This window comes from Pyrus communis, chromosome 3 (genome assembly GCF_041283825.1).
Source record: "Pyrus communis isolate YQ-2024b chromosome 3, ASM4128382v1, whole genome shotgun sequence".
NCBI classification, from domain to species: Eukaryota; Viridiplantae; Streptophyta; class Magnoliopsida; order Rosales; family Rosaceae; genus Pyrus; species Pyrus communis.
The window spans coordinates 286,049-305,566 of record NC_142567.1 but is presented as its reverse complement, the minus strand read 5'-3'; the positions used below and the strand labels follow the sequence as shown (position 1 = coordinate 305,566).

The 19,518-nt window shown below is 37.3% G+C and overlaps 1 protein-coding gene and 1 pseudogene across 2 annotated transcripts; one reads left to right on the top strand and one right to left on the bottom strand.

The window, feature by feature from the left end:
- Positions 1–1,986: 1,986 nt before the first annotated feature.
- LOC137714682 (pentatricopeptide repeat-containing protein At5g14820, mitochondrial-like) lies at positions 1,987–8,638 on the bottom strand (annotated as a pseudogene).
- Positions 8,639–10,957: 2,319 nt separating this feature from the next.
- MSH6 (MUTS homolog 6) lies at positions 10,958–19,450 on the top strand. Of its 2 annotated transcripts, none has more exons than XM_068454877.2 (21): positions 10,958–12,139; positions 12,533–12,629; positions 12,988–13,090; positions 13,188–13,241; positions 13,346–13,420; positions 13,603–13,671; positions 13,800–13,883; positions 14,070–14,264; positions 14,712–15,262; positions 15,346–15,475; positions 15,628–15,719; positions 15,815–15,993; positions 16,131–16,333; positions 16,443–16,544; positions 16,635–16,797; positions 17,168–17,457; positions 17,551–17,688; positions 18,043–18,122; positions 18,230–18,329; positions 18,453–18,582; positions 18,890–19,450. In XM_068454877.2, exons 1-21 carry the CDS (start codon positions 11,242–11,244, stop codon positions 19,105–19,107), a joined length of 3,951 nt encoding a protein of 1,316 aa, XP_068310978.2. In that variant the 5' UTR covers positions 10,958–11,241; the 3' UTR covers positions 19,108–19,450. The 2 variants fall into 2 exon arrangements, with proteins under 2 accessions (XP_068310978.2, XP_068310979.2); XM_068454878.2 differs by having other exon boundaries at positions 11,012–12,139; positions 16,137–16,333.
- Positions 19,451–19,518: the final 68 nt, after the last annotated feature.

Sequence of the window (19,518 nt, the reverse complement as noted above, 5' to 3'; positions counted from 1 at the left end):
GGAGTTAGGGCAAAACAATGTTATGATGTTTTTATTAACTTCTGATATGATGATATCCGAGTACTCTTGCTTCTTTGAAAGAGAGTTTTGTATATAAATTAAATATCTTGAAGTAGATTTTGGATATTAAATACTCAAGGGCATCAGTCAGCACAATTCCTTTTTGGCTTCTTGCATTCACCACGCCCAAAATTTTCCATCTAGGGTTCTTGCAGAATTGGGGATGTATACAGGTAGCACACAGAAATATTGGACTAGCAGTAAATCGAAAAACAGAAATGAAGCGCTTGTTAAAAAGATGATCTCTGTCGACCGACATATGGCATTAGGGCTATGGGGACTAATGTTTTGGATTAGGCACGTAGGTTCCATGCAGATCCAGACCATAAAGCAGCTTAATTCCGTTGCCAGCTAGGAAATGATAAAAAGACCAAGAGAAGAACTTGTTGATTAACTGAAAAACAAGCACATAGTTTTATGTCTGGGTTTCTTCTTGCATTGGTAGTTAATGGCCCGCTGCAAGATTGGCTTAAAGGGAGCCAAAAAATTCCTCATTAATTTGTTCTGTGATAAAAGGTTTAAGGCAATAATTCTTTTTATATGTTCCCTATTATGCATAATACTTTTTTTAAAATAAATTATGTCCTATTAGATTAACTGTAACGGAAAGACTCAAATCTAAGAGGGGTGTATTTAATTGGGATTTTGAGAGATTTTAATTCTTTTAATGAATCTAGGAGTATTCAATTAGGATTTTAAATGATTCTCTGAAATTTAATGTGTATTCAATCATGATTTTAAGATAGTTTATTAAAATCCTTAGAAATCCAGATGTATTCAATTAGAATTTTAAAGAAGTTTATAACATTTCAGGTGTATTTAATTGGAATTAAAATTTAAAGAATTTGGGAAAGTTGAGGAATTAGAAGGAATTGGAGAAATTTTCTAATGTATCTTAAGCATCCACAAATCTCACATCTCCCCATGAGATTTTGAGGGAATTGAATCAAAATTTACATGGAATCTCTACAAATCAGTCAAACTCCATAAAAATCCATGAATTTATAAATCCATTAAAATCTCTCAAATTCCCATATTTGGGTTTAAACACAAAAAATGCAACCCAAACCTAAAAAAATTTGAGTTAGGACTTAAATGAAAACCCATATTAGGCTTCAGATTTGGTTGACTCAAATATGAAGTAGGCCCGTCATTTAGTACTACGGTTTAGTGATATTTTTCTCCACATGTAAGTGAGAGGTCTTAGGTTCGATTCTCGCCAAAGATGAGTTTAACCCACATTATTACTAGCCCATTACGAGGCTTAGCCCACTCTCCCACCCCTTAATGTAGATAATATCGTTTGTTTTAAAAAAATGAAGTGGGCCCCACTTTTTTTTAAAAAAAAAAAAAAAACAAAGAAGAGGTTGAATATATAACATAGTGCTCGACAGCTAGGCCCCACGGTGCATGAATCCTCCTAACTGTCTAATGGCTACCTGGATTTAAATTTTGGCCTTTCGATTTCTGCACCATTTGGATTCAAATTTCATACTAAAGCTCATATTTAAGTCTTTGGTGCATTGAAAAGACTTTGACTCATATTTTCAGTGTATTAATTAGAGATGACCTCACATTTCTTTTTAACAAATTAATGGAGGAAGGTCTTTCAAACTTGAAACGTCCTCCAATATTGGGAAAGAATAATGGGGAAACAATTGACTGGGAACGCATAATATGTCTCATAACATATAGGCTAGGATAGGCAACCAATCAAGTGATACAGCTAAAGTACATAAAATATGAACCATTTACAACACCAAATAGGCAAACAATAAAGATGTGCACGAACTATGATAATATACAATATAAATTGTAGCTTTTCAATGCCCAAAAAATTGTTGATGCATGCTAAAACTTGAGCAGGTATGGAAGGAAATGGCATCAGTTGGAAACCATAATGCCTCATTTGGCATTTCACCATCTTTAAGGTTGAGTGTCATGATCTCTTCTCTTTACCCTTTTCTTCATCATCTCAACCCATCTTTTAAAGACAATGGAGACTTCAAATTTACAAGCAAACTTCATATTCTGCGCCTATTCCTCAAGAATGTCAGGTTTCCCAACTCTGCAGAAGTCCGTTGCAAACTTGTTTAAATCAAGTTGAAAAGGCTTCATTCCTTTTTCGACCATTTCCTCTAGAAATTTACAGGATTTTCTTGATCTTCCTTGACTTAAAAAACCTCAAATGAGAATAGTATATGAATTGTAAAACCCATTTTGAATCATCTTATCCCATACTGCACAACCCATATCATAATTTTTTGTCTGAAAATAAGACTTCATGATCGTGTTATAAGTGTGTATTAATGACTCAATGCCATTTTGAATCATCTTCTTGTATATCTGCACTGCATCATCTGGCATTCGCTACTGCCTTGTCATCACTTTAATCAAAGCATTGTATGTCCGCCCATTAGGAGTGCAACTGATTTCCTTCATCTCTCTCTACAATTCATAAACTATTTCCATCTTCTTCTGATTTCCAAACCCTGTGATTAAGCATGTGTAAACCGCACCACCTGGCTAGCAGCCAAATTCTTGCATTTCATAAAAAGGGTCAACCGATTATTTCATCATTTTTTGCTTGCAGAAATCCTGAATCAAAACACTAACTTCTAACGTTGAGAGATAGGCCATTGGCTTTCATGACCTTAAGCAGCTTGATAACATCAAACCTCTTATGACCCCTCAATTACCCTCTGTGTATTGTATTATACACAACAATATCAGGCTTAAATCCCTTATCAACCATCTTATTCCACACCCTCCTTATTGAGGGTACAAATGTAAATGTAGATGTAAAAAAATCTTCCTTATATATTGGATAGTTTGTTATAGTTGATTTTAGTTAGTTAGAATGTGGTGTTTGTTTTATTGGTGGAAATACTTGTATATATACATGTTGTAATATTATTTTCAATCAATGAAAAGATTATTTCCCAGTATGGTATCAACTGCATTCTGTCTCATGACTTGATCCAAACACGCTTCACCGCCTGCAATCTCTTCTTTATTCTTTCTCCCCTATCGCGATCGCGATCTCAACAACTTCTCTATCTCCAAAATCCGAGCCTTGCACATTAATGGTGGTTCCTGCTTCTCATTCCTCTGATTTTATAGCTCGAGTTCATCAACCTTTTCCGATGACTTTCTCTGTCACGATCACACCTCCGATGACTTTTTCCGCCACGATTCAGAACATTGGATCGATGGTGCGATTAAGCTCACAACCACTAATTATCTCACCTAGAGTGCTTTGCTCGCTCCAATTTTTTGTCGCTACAATCTCACCGGCATAGTTGATGGATCGACAACACCACCGCCTCAAATGCTACTGGATGATTCTGACAATCTCACCTCTCAATCAAGAGTATGTTTCTTGGTATGAGAATGATCAAAATATCCTCATCTGGATCAATTCCATACTTTCTAAAGCCCTAATTCCTTATACTGTTGGAGTTAATTCTTCTTGAGAACTTTGGGTGAAACTGGAATCAAGATTGGCTGCTGCATCTCAATCTCACATTCATGATCCGATCTCGTCTACGTAACATCATTAAAGGAGAATCCACAACAACTCAATTTCTCCAACAAATTGAGGAAATTGCAGACGCTCTTGCAAGTACTGGAGCACCAGTTGAGGATTTCGAGCTTATTTCTATCACACTTCATGGATTGTCATCAGAGTATGATTCATTCATTGATGCTATTCAATTTTGCATCGGATCGACTATGATTGATGAATTACATGGCCTTCTTTTAAGCAAAGAAATTCAATTAAACAATCGCAAGAAATTGCCTCATATTGCTCCATTTCAGGTGTGTAATTCCTCAGCTGGTCTTCTTCCCGCCCTACCTGTGAATTCTCAGGCATACAATGCTCAAAATACTTCTTCACATAATTTCTCTTAATGCCGTTCTCAGAATTACTCCCAATATCGTGGCAACTTTTCAAACCCTAGAAATTATCAAGGCAAGGGTAATTTCAGAGGAAACTCACAGTGTAACAATTATCGGTAGAATAATCCACGTTTTCCTCTTAGTGGTCGTTCTTTCTCCAATTCCTCTGGTAAACGAACTCCTTGTCAAATCTGCTACCATTATGATCATGAAGCAATTGACTGTCCACAAAGAATGAATCCCAATTACACTGGCACTTCATCTCTTTCTGTTATGGTTACAATACTGGATCTACTTCTTCTACACCTACTTGGCTTGTAGATTCTAGTGCCAGTTCAAACATGACCAACAACTACATCAATCTTCAAAATCCTAAGGCTTATCATAGTCCTGAAACAGGTCTACATTGGTGATGACAAAGGTTTGCCCATCTTTCACTCTAGCTCCTCAATCTTAAATACTAGTACTCATCGTTTTCAGTTGAAAAATGTTATTTATGTGCCTGATTTAAAGCAAAATTTGCTTTTTGCAAACCAATTTCTTCTTGACAACTAGTGTTCTATGCATCCTTATCCCTTTCACTTCACTATGAATGATATTTCTTCAGGGAAGATGTTTTTTAGTGGACCAGTTCGTGATGGATTCTACCCATTTCATGCATCTTCTTCTGTTGTTGGTAATCACAAAGCTTTTGTTGCTGATACAAAGGGCTTCCAAAGATTTTTGGCACCAAAGACTTGGCCATCCCTCTATCAAAATCTTAAATAAATTGGTCTCAAATTCATGTATTTATGTGTCTATAAATAAAGCTTTCTGCTCAGATTGTGATGTAAGCAAAAGCTCTAAGCTTTATTTTGTCATTGTATCTTGTACAACAAGCAAACCATCAAAGCTTATTCACACAGATGTCTAGGGACTAGCTTATGTCACTTTTGTGCATGGTTTTAGATACTATGTGATCCTTGTCGATGATTATACCAAGTACTCGTGGTTTGATCCTTTGAAGTTTAAGTTTGATGTACTTTCTACATTTGTTCAATTCAAAGCTCTTGTTGAAAATCAGTTAGGAACCAAGATTATTTCTATATGTTCAGACTCTGGTGGTGAATTCTTGAGTTCAAAGTTCTTTCAGTTCTTACTTGCTTATGCTATTACACATCAACTCAGCTGCCCTCACACTCCATAACAAATGGGTGTGCTGAGTGCAAGCACAAACATCTTGTTGAGACTGCAAGAACTTTATTGACAGTTTCAAAGGTTCCACATCAGTATTGGATTCATGTTTTCTCTACAACAATTTATCTTATCAACAGAATGTCCACTGACACAAAACAATCTCATTGGGAATCCTTATTCAAGAAAACTCTAGAGTATACATTTCTCAAAGTTTTTGGTTGTAGCTGCTTCCTTTGGTTAAAACCTTACACTACATCCAAGTTATAACCAAATAGCAAACATTGTGTTTTCTTGGGTTACAGTTTAAATCACTAAAGGTATAAGTGTATGGATCCTATCTCCAATAGGATCTACATTTCCAGGCATCTTATTTTTTATGAGGGAAATTTTCCTTTTCACAAATCATCCCTATCAACTTCATCTCCTTCCCAAATTCACTTTTCATCACCATCACATATTATCCCATCCATTATAACATTCACCTCAGTTCCTCTTTACCTACAAACATTAAACACAACACCTTATTCTTAGGACTCATCTCCTTTCTCCCATTCACCAAATCCTCTTTCAACTTCTCATTTCTCTTAACCACTACCTCAACCTAATTCAACATTTCAACCTCTTATACTACAAATCCTAATACCAACATTAATCTAATGCAAACCAAGTCAAAATCTGATATCTTCAAGCCTAAAACCTTAAATGCCACTAAACATCCAATCCCATCTCATCTCAATGTTGATTATGTTTCATCTACCTATCATCAGGCATCCAAATATCCCTATTGGAGAAAAACAATGTAAGAAAAGTTCAATGCTCTTCTCAACATTGGAACCTGGTCTTTGGTTCCTTCTTCTCTATCTCAGAATCTTGTAGGCTGCAAGTGGGTGTTTCAAATCAAGAGAAAGTTTGATGGTTCCATAGACAGGTACAAGGCTCGGCTTGTTGCAAAGGGATTTCATTAACAAGAAGGGTTAGACTATAGTGAAACTTTCAGTCCAGTTGCAAAACCCGTCACAATTCGACTTCTACTCACCTTGGCTACTCAATATGACTGGTTTCTCAACCAACTTGATGTGAACAATGCTTTTTTGCATGGTAACCTCAGAAAATTTGTATTCATACAATAACCTCCTGACTTTGAGGACTTTACACAACTTAATTATGTCTGCAAATTACATAAGTCCTTGTATAGACTTAACCAAGCTCCTAGAGTTTGGTATGAAAAGCTGAATGATGCATTACTTTCTTTGGGATTTGTTGGTTCACAATCAGATCATTCCTTATTTATCAAGAAAGATCCTCAATTCGTGTTCATTATTGTCTATGTTGATGACATCCTTGTCACTGGTTCTTCTCTTCAAGCCTGCAAGTAAGTTATTGGCCAGTTGAGTGCTCTATTTCCAATCAAGGATCTTGGTTCCTTACACTACTTTCTTGGCATTAAAGTTAAACGATCTTCAAATGGTATTTTCATTTCTCAAACAAAATATATTCTGAATTTGTTGCACAAAGCCAAAATGGATGGTGCAAAACCTTGTGTTACTCCACTTAACACATCCATGCTTGATCATACTTCTCCACTCTTGGATAACCCTATTGAATATCGATCACTTGTTGGAGCACTTCAATATCTTACATGGACTCGGCCAGATCTCTCATTTGCAGTAAATCTTGTTTGCTAGTTTATGCACTGCCTTAGAGTTTCTCATATTTAAGCAGTCAAATGAATCTTGAGGTATCTTAAAGGATCCATTGGTTGTGGTATCTGGTTTTCTAAGAGTTCTTTTACACCAAGTACCAATGCCTACTGAGATGCTGATTGGGCAGGCTGTGCTCTTGATAGAAAGTCCACTGGTGGTTTTTGTGTGTTTTTGGGCAACTTCATTATCAGTTGGAGTGCAAAGAAGCAATCTATAGTGGCAATATCCTCCACAGAGGCTGAATATAAGTCATTGGCTAACACTGCTGTAGAACTCACATGGATCTGCAAACTCATTGTTGACATTGGTTTTCAATCACCTTGTAATCCAAAGTTGTGGTGTGATAACATCTCATCTATCTCTCTAGCCAAGAATCCTATTTTCCATGCTTGGACTAAGCATGTTGAAATAGACTATCACTACATTTGTGAAAAAGTTTTGGCACAAGAGATTTCTCTGCATTTTGTTTGTTCACAGGATCAAGTGGCTGACATTTGCATTAAAGCTCTGTCCAAGTCAAGGTTTATGTTTCTCAGGAACAAACTTGCTCTTCGCTAGCCTCATATCAGTTTGAGGGGGGATATTAAGGGTACAAATGTAAATGCAAAGGTAAAAAGATCTTCCTTAGTTATTAGATAGTTTGTTATAGTTGGTTTTAGTTAGTTAGAATGTGGTATTTGTTTTATGTTGTATATATACATGTTGTAATATTATTTTCAATCAATGAAAAGATTATTTACCAATACTCCCTGCCTCCATTAAATTTTTTGAGTTGCACCACCCGTACAGCAGTGCAGAATAAGTTTGTAAATTTTGTGTAAACCTTCATTTCAACTTCTCAAAAAGCAATTGCATTTCTTTTCCCAGCTTTGCCCTTCCAAAAGTATCAAGCAAGCAATTAATGGTATTGACACCAACTTTGAACTTGTAGTACTTCATCAATTCAAAAATGCCAACAACTTCATTCCTCTCATTGGTAGCAGCAAAAGCTTTAAAAAGCAATCACAAATGTTTCCTTCGTGAAAAACTCTTTCGCTCCCATTTCTTCAAGCAGCGACATCATGGTCTCAAATTGCCTAGTCTTTCTAAAATGCTCACAATTGAATTACGAGTCCTAGAATCATGGGAAAACCCTGGCTTTTGCCCTGCCCAATAGAAAAACCGAAGGGCGGGTTTTCTAGCGTGCTGGAAGCGTTTCAAAACCGCCGCAACCAAATCATGGGACAAATGGATACCGCATTCATCAAGAACCGCCTCCATGTTCCAATCTAAAGCAAACAATTCATCGATCACCTTGCATAGCCTGTCGACCTCTTACGGGCCCGCACTAGAACTAACATGAACATTCTCCCTATCCTCATCCTCGCTATCAGTTTCAACACCCGAATCCGAACCATCAGCAGTGGCACTAGAAACGCCATAATCCAATCACAATATACAATGCCAACCATTGAAGTTGTAAAATTGGAGATTGTAGTAGGTATAGTTAGCAGTTTTTCTTGTAGAATAAAAAGTGAAGTGGGGTATGGCAAAATAAATGGAATTTGACAATGAGAATGATAGAGATAACGATGAAGAGGAGAATGAAGAAAACTAGGCAGGGGCAGATAGTTACTACTAGGAAGGCAAACTTGCCCTCGGCGGCGTCGTCTTTCTCGTCCTTGATAGAAAGAGCATAGCTCGATGGTGAAGCGGCGGCGTAGGCAGACATCTGAGAGCAGTGTTGCTGGGTGTGGTTGAGAGTAAAAGAGGTGGCTTTGGGCGGAAGAAGATGATCTTATTAGAAAGAGGGACATTGGGCAGCCATGAATGGACTTTCTAGTAGTCTTTGGTAGATCGAGATTTTCAGCTATCAAGTATGAAGATTCAGAGATGGGTGAAGAAAGTGGAAGGAAATGTAGAGTTCGTAGATGCAACAGGCCAACAACAAAACTGCTGAATCCTAATTAAGCGCAACGGCGTAACCACCGATTAGTAAATTAGGCCCAACCCAATTTTACTTTTCGTTATGGTCAGAAAATTAAAATTTTCGATTGTGGAATAGAACAAAATTCTACTCAACTATCCAGCTAATGTGACAACGTAGCAATTAGTGACGACATAATGGTAATTGATCATTTGGCTAAGTTCTCAAAATATAAAATAAAAAAATTAAATCAAATTCATCAACTCACACTTAATAATGAGTTGCAATTGACCACACATTGATAACTCAATCCAATTTTTCACTTAAATGAAGAGTGTGATGCTCGTCAACTCTATGTAGAACTATATAAAGTTTGTATGGCTATATTAGTCTTTTCAGGGTTGTTTCTTCTTGGACTGGTTTTCCGATTAATTTTTTAACCCAATAAAAATTAACAATACTCCAACGTGGCTAAAAAATATATAAGTCATGTATAGTGCACACGAATAAAAGAAAGCCATTTGCACGCACAAAAGCTTAAAAAGGGTAATCAATTATTAATTCGGGTGATAGATTGCTTAAGTTTATTTCTTTTTCAAATGGTAAGTTGAATCTCTCATAAAAATTTAGGTGGGGAATCAGATAAATTTCTTTGGTTATTGTATTGGGTCGTGGATGAGGACTTTGTAGATTATTGGGCCCGATTTAATTTTATAATGCCCGCCCAATTTAAAAGCTGCGAAAGAGAAGGCAACGAAAAGGAAATTAAAAAAACTAATGAAAATGCTTGAAAACTTTTAACGATAAAGACAAAATAAATAGTAAAGTGGGCTGGTTTGGTATTGTTGTGCTTTGAAAAAAAACTGTTTCTGCTATACTGTGAGAATAAGCAGCTATGAAATAAAGCAGCAGAGTGTTTGGTAAATTTTTTTGTAAAAGTGCTTTTGGAAAAAAAAGCAGTATTATAGTGTTTGGTAAACTTTTATGTAAAACAACTGTGACTGTGTGAAATGACCAAAAATCATATAATACTAGATGTGCAATTAATTTAATTAACAAATAAAGGTGAATTACTAAATATACTTTATGTTTAAAATAAAAAATATTTATAAATTTTATCTCAAATATTAATTAGGGTAAATTACATTTTACCACCTGAACTTTAGATCTCATAACAAACATTCCGTCCCTAAAATTTCAGTTTTATAATTTTTTTTATTATGAATATGTTACTATATTACTATTATGATATTTTTTTATTTAATATTACTATTTTTATGTGAGGATTTTGTGTGGCCATGGGGCCCACACCCCATTTCCCTTCTCACTGTGTCTTCCTTTCCCTCTACAATGTACACTCTCGAACTCTCTCGAAAACTCTCAACCCTTTTTCACCCTCTGCACTCTCTCCTCCACCGAGACAACCCACACACAAACCTTATATTTGAGACCATCTCACCACCAAATTATCATCATATCCACCCCTACGAATTTAACCCTAAGTTTAGGTTATGGGAATCGTGTTTTGGGTGTTGGAGATAAGAAAATCTGAGAACTTAAATCCCTGAGCTCTCCGATAAGAATCAGGACAAAATCCGACTGGTATCAAACTTAGGCTCAACCCCTTCCAATCTCAGGTAGGATGTCCTTGCTCTGTCTATTGGATTTGAGTTAGAATTCGAGTTATAAACCTCTGTGACTTCTGTTGCATTTTCTAGTTTCCTGATGTGAGAGACTAGCGAGTTGCATGCTTAAATTTGACGAATTCGAGGTTTTACGAACTCGATTTGATTTCTATTTGAAAATTTAAAACTGTAAGGAACCCCTACATAATTTTGTAGCTTTTTCGGTGAAGAAGTTTGACAATGTCTCATTTAATGCAAGAGAGAGGTAGAAGAGAAGGGCACCAAAGAGAAGGAAGGGTCGGATTGGAAAATTGAAAAGTTCATTTATTTTTTACTATTCGTCCGTGTTTTACCAAAATAAGCTGTTTTGTTGAAGCTGCTATTTCCAGCTTTTGGTTTTCAGCTTTTTTTCACCCATAACTTTGAAAAAAAAAACTGATTTAAAGTGCTTACCAAACACTTAAAATGTTCCAACTTTTTTTCATGCCAAATTTTTTTTAAAGTTAAGCTAAGCCGAATAGGGCTAAATAGTACAAGATTGATTTTTTAGTATAAAAATGTAATTTTTCGTTAAAATGAAAAATATCGAAACATTTCGTTAAAGTTCCCAAATTAAAATGATGGAGGACGAGGAACATACTATTAAGCTCTGACGGAGAGAGAGTGAGAGCTCCCGGGCAATTTTCGCTGATTTTCCCGCCACATTAAAACATTCCTCTCTTTTATTCGACGATCTCCTAACTTCTCCTCCTCCTTTTTCCGTCTTCTTCTCACTCACACTTCCAGCGATTCCACATTTCCACACCCCTCAGTAAGCTTGTCTCTCTTCTTCTTCATCTTCGCTAAATTAACACCTTCACAAACGGCGATGTCGGCGTCGCGTCGTCGGACCAACGGCCAATCCCCACTGGTCAACCCACAGCGCCAAATCACTTCCTTCTTCTCCAAAGCCACTTCCACTCCGTCCCCAATTTCTTCCAAACAAACCCAAAACCCCAAATCTACTCCCATTTCTTCCAAGCAAACCCAAAACCCTAAATCTACTCCCATTTCTTCCAAACAAACCCTAAACCCTAAATCTAACCCCATTTCTTCCAGACAAACCCTAAACCCTAATTCGAATCCTAGTCCCGGTCATAGCCCTAGCCCCACAACCCCTTTGCCTCTCGATTCCAAGCCCAGCTCCAAGACCAACCCCAAAAAATCCAACGGCCACGAGGCTGTCGGGAAGAGGATCAAGGTTTACTGGCCGTTGGATGACAACTGGTACGAAGGTTATGTCAAGTGCTTCAATAAGCACAGTGGCAAGCATTTAGTTCAGTACGACGATGCTGAAGAAGAAATGTTGGATTTGGAAATGGAGAAGATCGAGTGGGTCCCGGAAACCGTGAAGATTTTCAAGCGTTTGAGGCGAGGCCCTTTGCCAACTCCCACCAATGTGGATGTAGATGTGGTGATGGAGGATGAGGAAGACAGGAACGGTGTAGCTGATGATGATTCGAGCGATGAGGATTGGGTAAAGAGTGGGGACAAAGAGTTAGTTGCTGAGGTTGGTGACGATGAAGAGGAGCTTAGGGAATTGGAGGATGAGGAAGATGATGTGGTGCCCACGAACACAAACAAAAGAAAGCGGGGTGACTCCGGTGGTAAAAGAAAATTGAGCGGTGGAGGGAGTTTGGGGTCTGCTAAGAAGACCAAGTGTGGTGGAAATGTGGGTATGAACGGCCTCAAGGGCGTGTCACCGGAGCCTACCCCTAATGCTGAAGGTAAGTACTACATATTGAGCTTGTGCTCTATTTTGCCTTTTATTTGTTGATTTTGTTTGGAGATGAGAAATGTGATTTTATTAAGAAAATTACTACATATTGGCGGGGCTTTCATGTGTCTATCTTTATTAATATGGTTGTTTTCCACGTATGTGTGCTTCAATGACTGTTTTAGAAGTAGATTTACCACATTTTGGACAATGTAAGCCAAGCTAGAGTTATTCTATCTTATATGACTCTGTTAGATACTTCATTCTATGTAATTGTATCTTATTAAAAACTTTATTGTAGTTCTACATTTTTTTTATCGACGGTCAATGGATACTCAAGTTATATTAACTTTAATTGGTTTATGCTTTATCTGGTGCTGAATTTGAGTCTGCTTAACTTCAGGGACAAATGCGACTAATGGTATGGATACTGTTTTATCTGGTGATGCCTCAGCAAGGTTTAGCTTGCGTGAAGCTGAGAAGTTGCACTTCCTTGGGGAGTAAGTTTCTATACTTATTCCTAATGGTTTTTAGGGCCATCCCACTGTACACCTGTTTTATTTGGCAGTTGGGAGTTGGGGATTGCTATGTCTGGAAATTTGTAATTTTCCATTTTTAGTTACTGTTAACTTTGAAGCTTGTTGTATGGCTAGGCTACAGTCATATAATTATATACCGAAAACATTTGTTACTGGATTTCTGTTTTGCCTATGACAATGATGAAAAAAGAAATTTTTGTACATTAGTATGCATGGATCTGTATTTGTTGCTTTTACTTTTGGAAGCATTTAGATAATGTTTGCATGTAGATGCCCAATTTCAAAAGTGTTTTGCTCAACTGCTTTGGTATGGAAACAGACAGCGCATGGATGCCAAAAGAAGGAGCCTTGGAGATGCAAATTATGATCCAAGAACTCTGTACTTACCTCCCGGATTCTTAAAGAGTTTATCAGGTGGCCAGGTAATTGCTTGCTTCTAGATAGATAAGTGGCATGAAGGGTTTTTGTGGCATTTACTATTATGAACACTCTTAATTCAGTGACATGTTAATATTTCAGAGACAATGGTGGGAGTTTAAGTCAAAGCACATGGACAAAGTTATCTTTTTCAAGGTATGCTTGTCCTTACCAGTAGCCAAGTAATGATAAATTATGCCACACAAATTCAGGGTCATTATTGCAGTCAGGTGATGAATATCTCATTTTTGTTTGAGCAGATGGGCAAATTTTATGAACTTTTTGAAATGGATGCACATATAGGAGCAAAAGAACTTGGTCTGCAGTATATGAAGGTAATATATCTTGAAATTTTGTCTTGGTGTTGGCTTTGTGGGTGGGCACATAGTATTTTCTTTTGTTTCACATTTTTATCTTGATTGTTCTGAGATTTTGTATTGTTTGGATTGCTGGATGCATCCATTGTGTTTCCTATTTGTTTTTCTTTAGTTACTGATTTGTTGTTGCCTGATATTAGGGTGAACAACCCCATTGTGGATTTCCGGAGAAGAACTTCTCAATGAATGTGGAGAAACTTGCCAGGAAGGTTGGTTTTACTCTTGTCACTCTATTTGGAGATATCTTTCTTACTCTATTTTATTAAAGTTCAGCATCTATGTGAAGCCTCATTCACACTATGGAAGGAGATTTATTTAAGCTGCCTTGAGTGACTAGGGGTATCGAGTTCTTGTAGTGGAGCAGACAGAAACACCTGAACAGATGGATCTTCGTCGTAAAAAGGATGGCTCTATAGATAAGGTATGCTCATTTTTCACTTGTTGGTCTGTATCCTTGAATTTTTGTCATCTGATTAATTTGATATTCTATGATTAATTTGATATTCTGTGTTATAATTCTTACCACTGCACGTTGTAATTTGATACCTGTATTGGAGCTATTAATTAGAAAAATGGTATTAACTTCTGAATTTACCTTGGTGTATAGGTTGTGAAACGTGAAATATGTGCAGTGGTTACAAAAGGAACACTAACTGAGGGAGAGATGCTGTCAGCAAACCCTGATGCTTCTTATCTAATGGCAGTGACTGAAAATTCTCAGAATTTGGCAAATGAAAATGCAGAGCGGGTTTTTGGGGTTTGTGTAGTTGATGTTGCTACCAGCCGGGTCATTCTTGGGCAGGTATGAGTCTGGTAGACCATCATTTCATCTTGTTCTCTTAGTTATCTTGGATTAATCTCATCATTATATAGTTATATATGCGCACATAAAACAGTTGCTCCCTGAACTGGGCTGGATTATCACTCAATAAAGCTGTGGGGAGAGGGACGGGAGAGGGGTTCTTGGTAACTGCTAAGCAAAATAGGTGAAAATTTGTACCTGTTATGAATGTAAAGGGTCTGATAGTGTGATCTTCTGCTGCCTGATGGAGTTTGTGGATGTATGCATTACATTTCCATTATATTTTAGCTATTTAGGACATATATAATCATTGGGGCAAGTTGTGACATTATTACTCCTAATTACCATTTCATAAGAGGCTGATGTAGATGTGTCATAAGGTCGTTTTAGTGAATTGCTTGTTATGTATGATTGTGTTTTTTACTAGTATTTCTTTCCCAATACCAGTTTGGAGATGATCTAGAGTGCAGTGCCTTGTCTTGTCTCTTGTCTGAGCTGAGGCCTGTTGAAATTGTAAAACCTGCAAATCTACTTAGTCCTGAAACAGAGAAAGTGCTGATTCGGCATACAAGAAGTCCTCTAGTGAATGAGTTAGTCCCAGTATTGGAATTCATGGATGCTGAGAGAACTGTTCAGGAAGTTAGAAGTATATACAGGCGTGCCGATGATCAATTGGTTTCTGGTTCTCCAAAGAAAGCCAGTTTTCATGGCAGTGATTCTCATTTAGAAGAAGATGGCTATGGCTGCTTGCCAGATGTGCTGTCAGAGATGGTGAGAGCAGGTGAGAATGGCATCTGTGCACTTTCAGCTCTTGGAGGTGCTCTTTTCTATTTAAAGCAGGCCTTCCTGGATGAGACAATACTCAGATTTGCAAAATTTGAGTTACTTCCAAGTTCTGGTTTTGGTGATACCGTATCAAAACCATACATGGTTCTTGACTCAGCTGCCCTAGAGAACCTTGAGATTTTTGAGAACAACAGAAATGGAGACTCTTCAGGGTAAACCTTTTGTATTGTCTTAAGCTTTTCTGGTTTGTTTTTATTCCAATCCAAATTCTTAGATAATGTATTGCTCTATGAAGGACATTGTATGCACAATTGAACCACTGTGTTACTGGATTTGGGAAGAGATTGCTTAGAACATGGCTTGCAAGACCTCTCTATCATGTAGAGTTTATAAAGCAACGCCAGGATGCTGTTGCAAGTCTTCGGGTACTCTGTTCATATTATATTAACATTTTACTTCTGGTTCTTATTTTTCACTTGAACACTGAATCTTAGTGTACAGTATCTAGATGACTTGAACTGGATACCCAATCACTAGGCCTTTCTAACATACAAATGTTATATATGCTTCTTTCTAGGGAGTTAATCTTCCTTATGCACTTGAATTTCGTAAAGCAATTTCTAGGCTTCCGGACATGGAGCGGTTGCTTGTGCGTGTCTTCTCTAGTAGGTAAAACTAGGAATAACAGTTGATTTTATGCTTATGGAGAACTTACTGATGCTCCCAAAGAATGATTTACGGTAACTGAATGTGACTGGATGCAGTAATGCTTGCGGAAGGAATGCTAAGAAAGTGGTTTTCTATGAGGATGCTGCAAAAAAACAGCTTCAGGAGTTTATTTCAGCTTTACGTGGTTGTGAACTCATGGCTCAAACATGTTGTTCTCTTAAAGTTATCTTGGAAAATGTTGAATCTGCACAACTTCATCATCTGCTGACACTGGGTATTGTTTGCTTTTTGCATTTTAAAAGATATAATCTTGCCATAAGAAAGTCTTCGTATAGGTTCATTGTTTTGGTACATGCATGCATCCTTCATTGTTAAAGAAATCTTGGCATCTTATTGTTCATTGTTTTACAGGTAAAGGTCTTCCTGATGTCAACTCAGTTCTAAAACATTTCAAGGATGCCTTTGATTGGGTAGAAGCCAATAATTCAGGTCGTATAATACCTCATGAAGGAGTCGATATTGAGTACGACTCTGCTTGTGATAAAGTAAAGCAGATAGAGTCTCATTTAACAAAACACCTCCAAGAACAGAGAAAGTTACTGGGAGATAAATCGGTAAGAACTTCTATGGAAGACAAATTGGCATTTTGATTTCTGAGTAGTGTACTTTTAAGTAGAAACGTTACGATATCTCGTAACTTGGTCTTCTGTTGGTCTGTTGCAGATCACTTATGTCACAGTCGGAAAAGATTCTTACCTATTGGAAATGCCAGAAAGTCTGTGCAGTTGTATTCCTCCGGATTATGAGTTACGTTCGTCCAAAAAGGTAATTAGAAAAATCTTTGGAATGGTGAATTAAGTAGCTTTGACGGTTTTATATTAATACGATCATGCCTTCCTTGTGTTTAACATGCAGGGTTTCTCGAGGTACTGGACCCCAGATATCAAGAAGTCATTGACAGAGCTCTCGCAAGCTGAAACTGATAAGGAGTCCTCACTAAAAAGCATTTTGCAGAGGTTAATTGGACGTTTCTGCGAGCATCGTCTTAAATGGAGACAATTGGTCTCTGTGACTGCAGGTATGCAATCTTTTTCCCTCTGTGGGCTGCTTTGTTCTGATCGATTTTGGTCAAACTTTGGTGGATTAACTGGAGTCTGGAGCATAGTTTGTCATTTGCCTTTTTTTAGTGAGTGCATTCTGCTATGTCTGCAATGTAAGAGAAATCACACACACACACACACACACACACACACACACACAAGAGTAGTGCTAGTTGATTGATTCCCCAAAAGATGTAGCTATGTGATTGTAACCAATTTAACTATAGTTAATTTGGAAGCATTTTGGTTAAACAAATTCTAAAAATGTATTTCTAGAAACAAGTCCATGAGTCTAGTATTATGTGTCTATATTATGTTCACTGCTGATATTGACCCCTCATGTTGCAGAAATCGATGTTTTAATCAGTCTAGCAATTGCAAGTGATTATTTTGAAGGCCCCTCTTGTCAGCCAGTTGTCATGAGTTCATCATGTAGTAATGAAGTACCTCGTTTTTCTGCTACAAGTTTGGGCCATCCTGTTCTTAGAAGTGATTCTTTAGGAAAGGGTACATTTGTATCCAACGACATTTCCATTGGAGGTTCTGGCCATGCAAGCTTTATCCTTCTCACTGGTCCTAACATGGGTGGAAAGTCTACTCTTATTCGTCAAGTTTGCTTGGCTGTGATTTTAGCACAGGTAAGGTAGTCTTTTCTTATTGTCTGAATTCCTTACTTTTGGTATTCATTGTCTTGTAATGTGTGATCATTTTTGCTTTTGTTTCTTTGGCAGTTAGGAGCAGATGTTCCTGCAGAGAGCTTTGAGCTTTCTCCTGTTGACCGAATCTTTGTTCGCATGGGTGCTAAAGATAATATCATGGTAGGCCAAAGTACATTTCTGACGGAGCTTTCAGAAACTGCAACAATGCTGGTGAGATTACTATTTAGAGCAACCTGGTTCAATTTAGTTTAGTGTTATAAATGTATGTTCTGATTTCTCATTTTTCATAAAAATATATTATTTAGGTAGTGTGGGCTGAAATTTTTTCATCTGATTCTAATCTTGGTTATGAATGCATTTCTCTAGAAAATTCTTAAATCATGTGTGCATTTTCTCTTGAAAATTCATAAATCATGTCCTCTCAACTTGTTTCAATATTTTGTGCCATGTTTCATAAGTGTAATGAGTATATCAGTTCACTGGAAATTGAAGTTATTTCAAATTATATAGATGGCGTTATGATTTATTCATTGTTCTAAACATATATTTCAATATTGTTTGTAGTCTTCAGCTACTCGTAATTCATTGGTGGCACTGGATGAGCTTGGACGTGGAACATCAACTTCAGATGGACAAGCCATTGCGTAAGAGCCAATCATTCCAGATATTTGTGAATGATTCCTTTTTAATAAAATTTAGTATTTTTAATTAGTTTCCTCTTCAACCTTTGAACGTCCTCTTTAACTGGCAGGGAATCAGTTCTTGAGCATTTTATCTACAAGGTCCAGTGCCGAGGAATGTTTTCTACCCATTATCACCGACTAGCTGTAGATTATCAAAATAATTCTAAGGTATTTTCTTATTCTTCTGTGGTTGATTTGTATTTTCTTTTGACAAGATTAGTGAGAAGATCACTTGTATGCGTATGCTATAAATTGTTCTGTGACTAATTTATTTCCTTGCTTCTTTGATAGGTTTCACTATGTCATATGGCATGCCAAGTTGGAAACGGAGATGGAGGTGTGGAAGAAGTTACATTTCTATACAGGTTGAATCCTGGTGCATGCCCTAAAAGCTATGGTGTCAACATTGCACGGTTAGCTGGTAAGTATCTTTGTCTTGTATTGCTTCCTTACTAGCATCTTTAACACAAGAACAGTAATTGAAATGCAATCATTTGGTTGTGAGGCATGATCTAGATCTGAGCCATCTCGCTGTCATCTGTGGTTTTCTTCAACATGTATATAATGTATGTCTAAAGCACCTTGTCCTCAGTTAATATGCGCATGACTGGGAACTTTTTTATGAGAACTAGACAAGCTTGCAAGCAATAAACTCTGATGAATCTGTGCATTGCTCATTTTAGTCATTAGCAAATTGTAGTTCTTACTACGTATATTATTCACTACAGGACTTCCTATTTCCGTCCTTAAAAAAGCTACCGCCAAGTCCAGGGAATTCGAGGCTACATATGGTAAACACAGGAAGGCATCTGGAGATAACATTTGCTTTCAAGAGTTGATTAGTATTGTGGCAAAATTGACTAGTCATGAGTTTACCAAAAGCATTGACATGGACTCCCTGACAGAAGTTTGGCATAGAGCAAGACTGCTACAGCAAGAAAGTTGATAATGATGGCTTCTTTTGCACTCTATAAGCTTTGAGTTTGCACTCGGAATGAAGATTTTGGGAATGGCCGGCTACTCGCAAGGCGTTTGCTATTGTCTTACCAATGGTTCTGGGGAACGTGTAACTAAAGGGAAGAAGTACATCAGAATTGGGCAAATTCCTGTTTCCGCCAGGGGAGCGGTTCCGATATTCGACCCGACAAGCTTCCAAGGTTGTTGGTTTGGTTGTTTCCTTATTAGTATACGATATATTTCTTTATCATCTAAGTGGTGGTTCACCCAACTGACCAGTAACCAGGTTGCTGAGTTTCTAAACTTCAACCTGCTTAAGTACTTTTTTATAATTCTGGGTTAGGTTTGGTTGGTGGATCCCTAACTTTATAGGATTTGATTTCGAAACCTTAACCTGAAA